The sequence below is a fragment of the Theropithecus gelada genome, chromosome 19 (genome assembly GCF_003255815.1).
Source record: "Theropithecus gelada isolate Dixy chromosome 19, Tgel_1.0, whole genome shotgun sequence".
NCBI classification, from domain to species: Eukaryota; Metazoa; Chordata; class Mammalia; order Primates; family Cercopithecidae; genus Theropithecus; species Theropithecus gelada.
In genome coordinates this window covers 12,875,293-12,887,788 of record NC_037687.1, presented here as the reverse complement: position 1 = coordinate 12,887,788, position 12,496 = coordinate 12,875,293, and the positions used below count along the sequence as shown (strand labels likewise).

The 12,496-nt window shown below is 48.8% G+C and overlaps 1 protein-coding gene across 3 annotated transcripts in view; it reads left to right on the top strand.

Moving 5' to 3' along the window:
• The window catches only part of CACNA1A (calcium voltage-gated channel subunit alpha1 A), a 309,344-nt gene that overhangs the window by 239,833 nt on the left and 57,015 nt on the right, over nucleotides 1-12,496 (top strand). For all 3 annotated transcript variants that reach the window (XM_025366939.1, XM_025366938.1, XM_025366937.1), the window contains 3 exons: nucleotides 6,370-6,469; nucleotides 8,200-8,360; nucleotides 10,119-10,256. In XM_025366939.1, the coding sequence (XP_025222724.1) occupies nucleotides 6,370-6,469; nucleotides 8,200-8,360; nucleotides 10,119-10,256 (399 nt within the window). The remainder of the gene's footprint in view (nucleotides 1-6,369; nucleotides 6,470-8,199; nucleotides 8,361-10,118; nucleotides 10,257-12,496) is intronic.

Sequence of the window (12,496 nt, the reverse complement as noted above, 5' to 3'; positions counted from 1 at the left end):
CGCCTGTAATACCAGCACTTTGGAAGGCCAAGGAAGGTGGATCACAAGGTCAAGAGATCGAGACCATCCTGGCCAACATGGTGAAACCCCATCTTTACTAAAAATACAAAAATTAGCTGGGCGTGGTGACACGTGCCTGGAGTCCCAGCTACTTGGGAGGCTGAGGCAGGAGAATCACTTGAACCTGGGAGGCAGAGGTTGCAGTGAGCCAAGATCGCACCACTGCACTCCAGCCTGGCAACAGAGTGAGACTCCATTAAAAAAAAAAAAAAGTAGAATCTATATGATTCTACATATGCAATAATTCCTAGATATACTGAGTTTGAGAATCCCAAGTCAGACTACAGGAAAAGGAGATGAGGGGGTGTGGAGGAGAATCCACTGGAAATATTTGTAGACATTTAAACCATTCTGTGTTTTAAAAAATATGACGGCTGGAAGCAGTGGATCACACCTGTAATCCCAGTACTTTGGGAGGCCAAGACGGGTGAATCACGAGGTCAAGAGAGCGAGACCATCCTGGCTAACATGGTGAAACCCCATGTCTACTAAAAATACAAAAAAATTAGCTGGGCATGGTTGGCGGGCGCCTGTAGTCCCAGCTACTTGGGAGGCAGAGGCAGGAGAATGGCGTGAACCCTGGAGGTGGAGCTTGCAGTAAGTGCCGAGATCGCGCCACTGCACTCCAACCTGGGCGACGGAGTGAGACTCCGTCTCAAAAAAAAAAAAAAAAAGAGAAAAGAAAAAAGAATCACTAACTTCCAAAGGGGTCGTGGATGGAAAATTCCATAGACTCTGCTTGGCGACAGGGTTTCTGCCATTCCTATGCTGGTCAAGTCTTTCTAACCTGGATCTCCAGTCATTGTTGAAGGTTCCTAATGATCCCCAAGCCTGATTCCAACAATGAGTCATGAGAGGACCAGCTGCCAGGTGCTGACAGCTTTCTCCAGGCTTGCATTTGCTCAAAGGACTTCAGAGTTGCTTCCAATCCCATCCCAAGTCAGAACTCTTTGCTGACCTCTCCATAAAGAGCAAAGCCAAAGCCATAGCTATTGTTAATCAAACATCAGAATATTCCACAGACCTGGGTGGGTGGGTGGGTTGGTTGGTTGGTTGTTTTAAGAGGCAGAGTCTTGCCCAGCCTCAGTGGCTCACACTTGTAATCCCAGCACTCTGGGAGGCCTGAGCAGGAGGATCACTTGAACCCAGGAGTTTGAGACCAGCCTGGGCAACATAACAAGACCCCCGTCTCTACAAAAAATGGAAAAATTTGCCTGTATTTCCAGCTACTTAGGAGGCTAAGGTGGGAGAACCACCTGAGCCCTGGAGGTTGAGGCTACAGTGAGCTAAGATCCCGCTACTGCACTCCAGCCTGGGCGACAGAGGGAGACCCCACCTCAAAAAAAAAAAAAAAAAAAAAGAGAGAGAAAGAGACAGGGTCTCCCTATGTTGCCCAGGCTGATCTCGAGCTTCTGGCCTCAAGCAATCTTCCCAATTCGGCCTCCCAAAGTACTGGGATTACAGCCGTGAGCCACGGCGCCCAGTCTGAGCCTGTTTTGCAGATGAGGATAACGAGAGGCAGAATCAGGATTCAAACCCAGGTCCCCTCAGCTTCAAAGTTCACAACCTTTAAGACATTCTGAAGCGTTGCGGCTCCACAATGCCTGGAGAAGAAGGGTTTCTCCGGCTCTTGGCAGTGACTTTCCGTGGTGAATTCGCCTTCAGTAACTGACAGCTTTGCAGCTGTCCTGCTACCTGGAAATTCGGCTTTCCTAGGTGCTTTCTTGGGCAGTGCCAGGGGCCTGCCAAGGGCGGGGAACTGAACAGAGGTGGGGGCAGCTTCTAGATGGAAGGATGGACATCAGCCAGCGCCATGAGCCTGAGGCTCCCACACCTGGTGCCCGGGCGGGACTTGGGGGTGCTCAGGGGTGCGTGTGTGTACGTGCGTGTTCTGTGTTCTTTCTTCTGAGGCCGCTTACGATCTGTCTCTCCCTCCGATGCCACATCATCAGGAGCAGTGCACGGTAAAGTCTCTTTCTCCCTCTCTCTCTCTCTCTTTCTCTCTCTCTCATATTCTGTCTCATGATCTGTCCTCTGGTGTAGCCTCGTTAGTTCTGGGCCTGTTTCCGTGGCCTTGTGTCCTTGCTGCCGCCGTCCTGTCACTTCGAATGACCAGAACTCACTCCCTGGGAAAGAGGCATCCCAAAGGGTCCTGCCAGTGCCTCTGCCCATGCCCCACCAGTTCCTGCAGAGAACAGAAGTGGCAGAGGTTCAGTTTCAATAGGCAAGCTGGGTGGAGCAGTTATCAGAAGCAATGAAAGTGGGCCGGACACTGTGGCTCACGCCTCTAATCCCAACATTTTGGGAGGCCGAGGCAGGTAGATCACTTGAGATCAGGAGTTTGAGACCAGCCTGGCGAACGTGGTGAAACCCCATCTCTACTAAAAATACAAAAAAATTAGCTGGGCATGATGGTGCACATCTGTAATCCCAGCTACCTAGGAGGCTGAGGCAGGAGAATCACTTAAACCTGGGAGGTGGAGGTTGCAGTGAGCTAAGATCATGCCACTGCACTCCAGCCTGGGCGACAGAGCGAGACTCTGTCCCCCCCCCCAAAAAAAAAAAATTTAAAAATTTAAAAAAATAAAATGAACATGGAATCGTTTTCAGATGAGGAGATGCAAAACACCCATGGAGACGTGTTCCCAAATATCACTTGTTTGGGACATCAAGATTTTAGCCAGTTCCATGTGCAACCTGGATGTACGGTTCCTTGACATTTTTTTTCTATCAACACGTATTCTAAACTTCCGTTTCAAAAGGAAACTTTAGCAGGTGCAGTGGTGCATGCCTGCAGCCCCAGCCATTTGGGAGGCTGAGGCTGGAGGATCACTTGAGCCCAGGAGTTGGAGGCTGTGGTGAGCTACGATCGCACCACTGCACTCCACCCTGAGACTCCATTTCTTTAATTTAAAAAAAAAGAAAAAGGAAACTATATTATCCACTTACAACCAGCATTGCTAACCTTAGATAAATCTGCAACTGCAAAAGTAAATCTAGGCCAGGTACGGTGGCTCATGCCTATAATCCCAGCACTTTGGGAGGCCGAGGCGGGCGGATCACTTGAGATCGGGAGTTCGAGACCAGCCTGAACAACGTGGAGAAACCCCGTCTCTACTAAAAATACGAAATTAGCCGGGCGCGGTGGCGCATGCCTGTAATCCCAGCTACTCAGGACACTAAGGCAAAAATAATCGCTTGAACCCGGGAGGCAGAGGCTGCCATGAGCTGAGATCACGCCATTCACTTCAGCCTGGGCAACAAGAGCGAAACTCTGTCTCAAAAAAAAAAAAAAAAGGTAAATCTAACAGAAATCAGAGAATGTTGTTGCCTTCAAGCTGTGCTCTTTGTTAAAAGGAAAATTACTAAGTGTTAGGGAGGTGTTAAAGGCCTATTAGCATCTACCTGCGGCTTCCTTTCTAGCAAAAGCAGAACGTCTGAAAGATATGTGGAAAAAAAACTTAAAGTATAATTTTAAAAAAAAAGAAAAAGAAATGATTATGTCCCTGTGAGATCCAATTATTTAATCTGTGCCCCTGTTCTGCCCAAAATTATCTCAGTGACTGTCCAACGTGTATCTCCCACCTGGGGGCACGGCCTTGAGATGATAATGATGATATTGATTTTAAAAAGAAAAAAAATGTTCAGACTGCTGAATCCTGGAGTATATCTCTGCCTAGCAGGCTAAAATACAATTCTCTTCTTATTCCCTGAAAACGAAAGAATGGAGTCCTTAAAAAAGCAAATGGTGTGAAGAGTGATGTTTTTACACTGGATACTGAGGCACATCGTGATGGGGGTCTCTGGGGGCAGCTCTGCTCATGACTCCGGAGGTCACTGTAGGGAGATGTTTTCTAGGTGACCCCCCCCCCACCCAAAGACTCCAACCTGGAGGCATTCACGTGTCCTGAGACCACCTGCGAGGTGCAGACTAGGGGCTGGGACAAGAATCAAGATTAAAGGGGAAATGGCCGGGCGCAGTGGCTCACGCCTGTAATCCCAGCACTTTGGGAGGCCAAGGCGGGTGGATTACTTGAGGTCAGGAGTTCGAGACCAGCCTGGCCAACACAGTGAAACCCTGTATCAACTAAAAGTACAAAAATTAGCTGGATGTGGTGACTCATGCCTGTAGTCCCAGCTCTTCGGGAGCCTGAGGCAGGAGAATCGCTTGAACTTGGGAGGCAGAGGTTGCAGTGAGCCGATCATGCCACTGCACTCCAGCCTGGGCAATAGAGCAAGACTCCATCTCAAAAAAAAAAAAAAAAAAAAAAAAAAAGCTTAAAGGGAAAATGAACACAGAGAAGAAGAATAAATTGCACTGTTACACTGTAAGCCTTTGAAGAGTTTTCTGTCTAAAACCAGAGACTGAAGAAACAAGATTAACTCTGAAACAGCACATGGGAGCTGGCAGGAGCCAGAGGTGGGCAATCAGGAAATGCTGTCGGAGGGAGCAACATGTAATTTGGGCTTTGAGGACCGGGTAGTTCTGTGACTGGAGAAGTGGAGGAGGGTCATTTCTAGCAACAGGAACAGTATATGCATAAGCAGACAGAGGCAAAAGAACGTGGCTGGGGCTTGAGATACGTAGCAATAAATGAGAATACAAAGATGAAGGTAAGTTGGGCTAGATTTCCAAGAGCCTTGAATGCCATGCCCAGAAGTTCGTGCTTGCTCTTCTAAGAATTCAGGTGCTCCAGAAGAATTCTGAGCAAGAGAAAGAGTGACATGGTCATTGGCTTTGGCCACTGTGTGCATAAAACATGGAAGAAGAGAGAGACAAGGGAATGAGGAGCAAGTTGGGAGATGGGGGATGGGGGATGTCACCCAGGAACGGATGGTGGTATGTTAAGGAAGGTGACCCACTGGGGACGGGGATAAAGGACAGGCAGTTGAACATGACTCTCAGGTTTCCGGTGTGGACAACTGGATGGGTCATGAGTGCCATGAACCACAAGCTATTCATGGTCCCACTCGATACCCTCCTTTTGGGGGGCCTGAGTCATGGTTGGCCAAGGGTGTCATGGCATCTCTGGGGTCTGCATTGCTAAGCTCAGTTCCAATAGATCTTGGACTGAACTTCTGTGCAGTCCTCTCTGGCAAAGATGGGCTCAGAGCCCCTTGGAGCAATGCAACAGAGACCATGGCAGCAGCCGCATCAGCATCTGAAAGGAGCAGCACGCAGTTATTTTCCCCACTGCGGGCTCAGGGAATACGGTGGGGGAGGAGAGATTTAGTATAAGGGCCACTTTAAGCATCTTCCAGAATCCCACTGGAAGGGGGAGAAAATCCCATTTTTTGAAGAGCCCACTGATACCACCTTTAAAAAGAATACACAGGGGGGCCAGGTACAGTGGCTCACGCCTGTAATCCCAGCACTTTGGGAGGCCGAGGTGGGTGGATCATGAGGTCAGAAGATCGAGACCATCCTGGCTAACATGGTGAAACCCCGTCTCTACTAAAAATACAAAAAAATTAGCCGGGCGTGGTGGTGGGTTCCTGTAGTCCCAGCTAGTTGGGAGGCTGAGGCAGGAGAACGGCGTGAACCTGGGAGGTGGAGCTTGCAGTGAGCCGAGATCGCGCCATTGCACTCCAGCCCAGGTGACAGAGCAAGACTCCGTCTCAAAAAAAAAAAAAAAGAAAGAAAAAAGAGAAAGAGCTGTGACCAGGCACACTGGCTCACACCTGTATTCCCAGCACTTTGGGAGGGTGAGGAGGGCAGACTGCTTGAGCTGAGGAGTTTGAGACCAGCATGGGCAACGTGGTGAAACCCCATCTGTACAAAAAAGACAAAACCATTAGCCGGGTGCAGTGGCATGTGCCTGTAGTCCCAGCTACTTGGGAGGCTGAGGTGGGAGGATGGCTTTAGCCCAGGAGGCGGAGGTTGCAGTGAGTCAAGATCGTGCCACTGCACTCCAGCCTTGGTGACAGAGCCAAACCCTGTCTCGAAAAAAAAAAAAAAAAAAAAGAGAAGAAAAGCTATGCAGAAATGGGGGTGGGGAATCAGCCAACTCCCTTGTGCTGGGTCTCAGGGACACTCCATGCAGCTGCTGAGGCCCAGCCAGATGGCAAAGGGCCCTCAACCAACCCTGGGACCAGAACCACAAAAAGCCACCTACTTACTGGCTCCTGAGCCCAAGCTTAACAGGTGAAACGGACCACTCTTCACCAGGAAGGGCAGGGCTGTGCCAAGCTCACCCCAGACTTCTAGGCCTGGGAGGGTAGGGTCCCATGGAGCTGTGGGCTGCCCCCTACCCAACCTGACCTCTGCTTCCTCTCTTCCCTTCTCCCCACCCTAACATTCCTCCACAGTGGCAATAGCAAAGGAAAAGACATCAACACGATTAAATCCCTCCGAGTCCTCCGGGTGCTACGACCTCTTAAAACCATCAAGCGGTTGCCAAAGCTCAAGGTGAGATTGAGAGATGGTGGGGTGAGGTGGGGGGACTGTCACGGTTATCATGTACAGTTGAGCAGGTTGCACACTGCTCAAGGACAACACATTAAAGGAGGTGCTGATAACATCCTAGCCATCGTATATGGATATTTGTATTATTACAATTTCCCAGCAGATGGCAGTAAAGTGAGTTGATCTAAAATAATCTGTGTATTATGACAATTTTTCTTTAGATGAAATGTCTCATAGTTAAGATCCCTTTTTCTAATTCACATGAAGGCATCATATGGATTTGAAAGGGTATAATCGTGATCTGGGAAGCAGGAACTAGATTTCTTGTTCCATAAAATTTTGACTTTTCATCTACCTATTCTAGGCTCTAATAGCTCCCATTCCAAAACAGCATGAACCAGCATTTTCCAAAAGTCTGTCATTGAAAAAGAAAAAAAAATTAAAGGAAATAAAATCCAGTCATTAGAGCACCCACTTTCAGTGTATGCTTCACCTGAGGGTCCCCAGTATTATCTCTTATGTAATATGTTTCTTTAAATCAAATTACGGCCGGGCGCGGTGGCTCAAGCCTGTAATCCCAGCACTTTGGGAGGCCGAGACGGGTGGATCACGAGGTCAGGAGATCGAGACCATCGTGGCTAACACGGTGAAACCCCGTCTCTACTAAAAAATACAAAAAACTAGCCAGGCGAGGTGGCGGGCGCCTGTAGTCCCAGCTACTCGGGAGGCTAAGGCAGGAGAATGGCGTGAACCCGGGAGGCGGAGCTTGCTGTGAGCCGAGATCCGGCCACTGTACTCCAGCCTGGGTGACAGAGTGAGACTCCATCTCAAAAAAAAAGAATTAAAAAAAAAAAAAAAATCAAATTACACCTGTAATCCCTGCATTTTGGAAGACCAGGGCAGGAGTATTGCTTGAGCCCAGGAGAATGAGACCAGCCTAGGCAACATAGTTAGACTCTGTCTCTATCAAAAATTAAAGAAGAAAACAGATACTGTTATTGAAATCTAACCAAATATGGTGCCTGCCCAAGGCTTTGAGCATTGACAACTGCAATTTCTTGGTTAAAGAGGGAAAGTGTCAATGGTAGGTGTTAACATAGTAGCAATTTCTCCTTCACTCAAAAGGACTGAGAGAATTGGAGAGGAAGTAACTTTGTTACCTTGTTTTTCTGTGTTGGGCTCACTTTGTATCACTTAAAAGCATCTCTGGTATCCCATTTGGGAGTTTTAGATCCATAGAAAGCCAGGATTGAGTCCAACTTCTCCAACACTTATTTCTGAAAGCTGGGGGGCCTTACCCTAGGGACTTGACTTATGACCTTGCCTGTAAAATGGGAATGATAGTGGCTGGACGTGGTGGCTCACGCCTGTAATCCCAGCACTTTGGGAGGCCAAGGCGGGCAGATCATGAGGTCGAGAGATCGAGACCATGGTGAAACCCTGTCTCTACTAAAAATATAAAAAAGGAGCCGGGCACGGTGGTGGGCACCTGTAGTCCCAGCTACTCGGGAGGCTGAGGCAGGAGAATGGCGTGAACCCGGGAGACAGAGCTTGCAGTGAGTGCTGAGATCGTGCCACTGCACTCCAGCCTGGGCGACAGAGCAAGACTCCATCTCCAAAAAAAAAAAAAAATGGGAATGATAATGGCAGTATTCTGGTATTATGGGCCACTGGAGGCAGAAGGTTGGGCAGGTCCTCAGCCCCTCATGTTCTCTGTCAACCCCACCCCACAGGCTGTGTTTGATTGTGTGGTGAACTCGCTTAAAAATGTCTTCAACATCCTCATCGTCTACATGCTATTCATGTTCATCTTCGCCGTGGTGGCCGTGCAGCTCTTCAAGGGGAAGTTCTTCCACTGCACTGACGAGTCCAAGGAGTTTGAGAAAGATTGTCGGTGGGTCTCAGCTTTCTGGCACATTCCCATGGAACTAGCAGGTGGGCAGGGGGGAAGTGGCTAGAGGCATCGGCCACTTGGGCTCAGAGACTGGAGAAGTGGTGAGCCTTGGGAGTGACTCAGTTGCAACCAGCTTGGATCTTGGGTAGAAAGAAAACCGGTTTTAGAATTTGAGTCACCACCCATAGCCACAGGATGAGTCATAAGCAAATTGCTTGACCTTTCAGTCACCGCCCTTGTCATGTGAGGGATATTAATACACGTCCACAGTTCCTTACTTGAAATCTTTACCGGCAGATGTGTTTTAAAGTTGAGAATATTTTGAGATTTTAGAAGGGTTGGACTGTGTACATCCCATGTCGGACATGACATCCTCAGCTGGGTCTAAGGCAGCCCTATAATCAAACACAATATTTCTGCCATAAAATATATATTCACACCAAATGGAGTAAATAACAAGTATAAAGAGCTTCATGTCCAATCAGATCAGGTTTCATTGCCAAATAAGTTAGGTAAGAGGCCAGGTGCAGTGGCTCACACCTGTAATTCCAACACTTTGGGAGGCTGAGGTGGGAGGATTACTTGAGGCCAGGAGTTAGAGACCAGGTTGGGCAACATAATGAGAGCCCATCCCTACAAAATAAATTTTAAAAGTTAGCAGGGCATGGTAGCACACACCTGTAGTCCCAGCTACCTGGGAGGCTGAGGCGGGAGGATTGTTTAAACATAGGAGTTCAACGCTGCAATGCACTATGATGGTACCACTGCACTCCAGCCTTTGTGACAGAGTGAGACCTTGTTTCTCAAAAATATATACATATAGGCCGGGCGCGGTGGCTCACGCCTGTAATCCCAGCACTTTGGGAGGCCGAGGCGGGTGGATCACAAGGTCAGGAGATCGAGACCATCCTGGCTAACACGGTGAAACTCCGTCTCTACTAAAAATACAAAAAACTAGCTGGGCATGGTGGCAGATGCCTGTAGTCCCAGCTACTCGGGAGGCTGAGGCAGGAGAATGGTGTGAACCCAGGAGGCAGAGCTTGCAGTGAGCCCAAATTAAGCCACTGTACTCCAGCCTGGGCAACAGAGCGAGACTCTGTCTCAAAAAATATATATATATATACACATACACATACACACACACACATATATACACACACACACAATACATATATATATGTGTGTGTGTATATATATATGTGTGTGTATATATAGTGATATTGTTACCAGTGTAAAGTGGCATTTTGCAACACATGATAGCCTGTTGTTATCTTGATGGCTATTTATTGAAATTAGGAGGATGCCAGATGTCTGGGTAGGAGTCTGGAACTAACCCTTGTTTCCTGCCTTGAAAAGGAGTAGCAACCTCCCTTAGCCTGATGAACCTGTGAATGTCCGCTGTGCCTCTCTGCCTCCTCCTAAACTCCCCCCACCCCACCCCCAGCAAGCCTGAGGCTCTCACCCCGAGGACTAGAAGTTATCACGTTGGAAGCGCTGGGCCCTGGGTCAGCTCTCCCACCAGGAGTAAGGTCGTGCCATCACCCATGGATTTATCTCGAAGTAGATGCACACATAATCCCCCACGAAGCACAGGGACGCATGGTGGCAGGGTGGGGAGCCACTGCTTCCCAGGCTGAGGGACGCAGCCTAGGCTGGTGGACCCCTCTTCTTTTCCCTCCCCCTGTCTCTGATAACCAAAGACAAGTGCAAGACAGCCCCTCTTTCCCGTTTGCTAACAGTCCCCACTCTCTGTGGCAGAGGCAAGTACCTCCTCTACGAGAAGAATGAGGTGAAGGCGCGAGATCGGGAGTGGAAGAAGTATGAATTCCATTATGACAACGTGCTGTGGGCTCTGCTGACCCTCTTCACCGTGTCCACGGGAGAAGGCTGGCCACAGTAAGTGGCCCGACTAGAAACCTACCCAGGAGGAACCCCAGGGAGTAGGAGGATAAAGGGCCTGAGAGCTTAGCAATAAGAAAGGTCTTGGAAGCCGGGCATGGTGGCTCACGCCTGTAATCCCAACACTTTAGGAGGCCAAGGCAGGTGTATTGCTTAAGGCCAGGAGTTTAAGATCAGCCTGAGCATCATGGCAAAACTCTAAAAATACTAAAAATACAAAAAAAAAAAAAAAAAAAAAAAAAAAACAGCCAAGCATGGTGGCTCATACCTGTGGTCCCAGCTACTCAGGAGACTGAGACAGGAGAATCCCTTGAACCCAGGAGGCAGAGGTTGCAGTGAGCCGAGATTGCGCCACTGCACTTCATCCTGGGTGACAGAGCAAAACTATGGCCTCCTCCCCACCCCACAAAAAAAAAAAACCGGTGAGGCTGAATCATGGACTTCATCTTTATTTAAAATTTTGAGCCATTTGTGGTGGCTCGTACCTGTTATCCCAGCTACTCAGGAGGCTGAGGTGGGAGGATTGCTTGAGCCTAGGAGTTCAAGGCTGCAGTGAGCTGTGATTATGCCATTGCACTCCAGCCTGGACAACAGAAGGAGACCCCATCTCAAAAAACAAAAAGAAGAAGAAATTGGTATTTTTGCATCATGGACTTTTTGCATTAATTTTGATTTTTAAAAATATTGGAGCAAAAGATTATCTTGATTACTGAGATTTTCAGTACCCCCTTAATTCGCACCCAAAACAAATGCCTCCCTCCCTCACCTTATCCAAGTCGTAGTCTTCCTCTCAGAGGTCTGGAAATGCCAGGCCAGAAGCTTGGTAGATTCCAGCATGTACCCTCGTTATCCTCACCTCCCTCCCTCTCTTAGCAAATATGCCAACCTGAACATGCCCTTCTGCCCATCCTCACACACATCCAGTACTCACACACATGGGTATAGTGCTAACCCACAAGGCCCCTTTGAGCAAAGTTTTTTAAAACACCCCTTTCTCAACAGGCTTCACTTCCGTCTGTCTGAAAATCATCACAATAGACTTAAATGATTTTGTTCAAACAAGGCACTGGAGGGCCACCTGCCAAAAAATTGTCATCATGAATACACAAGTCTATCATGCCTATCATGTGAAAGTAACACTTAGACACAGCCTTTGAGCAGTGCACAACCTGCACAACTGTACAGAGCTGCTGTGCACTTACCTACTCTCATACATATCCTCATTGCACCTCCTCAGCACCCACCACCACCTGTGCTCAAATACCCACTCCACATTCATACACCCATCTCCACTCCCTCCATTGCCACAACCTGTCTTTAAATCCTAACTTGGCCACTTCTAAGTGGGTGATCTTCAGCACGTCCCTTTAAGTTGCCGAACCTCAGTTTCCTCATATGCAAACTGGAGCCAGTAATAACCTCCCTGAGAGGGTTGCTGAGCAGGTGGGAATGAAACGTTGAATATTGTTTCCAGCACACAGCAAGCCCTTCATGCACTGCAGTAGAAATAACTGACATTGGCTGGGCGTGGTGGCTCACACCTGTAATCTCAGCAGTTTGGGAGGCCAAGGCAGGTGGATCACCTGAGGTCAGGAGTTCAAGACCAGCCTGACCAACATGGTGAAACCCCGTCTCTACTAAAAATACAAAAAAATTAGCCAGGCATGGTGGCGCATGTCTGTAATACCAGCTACTTAGGAGGCTGAGGCAGGAGAATCGCTTGAACCCAGGAGGTGGAGGTTGTAGTAAGTTGAGATCACGCCATTGCACTCCAGCCCGGGCAACGAGAGCAAAACTCCATCTCAAAAAATTAAAATTGGACCGAGCATGGTGGCTCATGCCTATAATCCCAGCACTTTGGGAGGCCAAGGCGGGCGGATCCCGAGGTCAAGAGATCAAGACCATCCTGGCTAACATGGTGAAACCCCGTCTCTACTAAAAATACAAAAAAAGGCCGGGCGCGGTGGCTCAAGCCTGTAATCCCAGCACTTTGGGAGGCCGAGACGGGCGGATCACGAGGTCAGGAGATCGAGACCATCCTGGCTAACACGGTGAAACCCCGTCTCTACTAAAAAATACAAAAAACTAGCCGGGCGAGGTGGCAGGCGCCTGTAGTCCCAGCTACTCGGGAGGCTGAGGCAGGAGAATGGCGGGAACCCGGGAGGCGGAGCTTGCAGTGAGCTGAGATCCGGCCACAGCACTCCAGCCTGGGCGACAGAGCAAGACTCCGTCTCAAA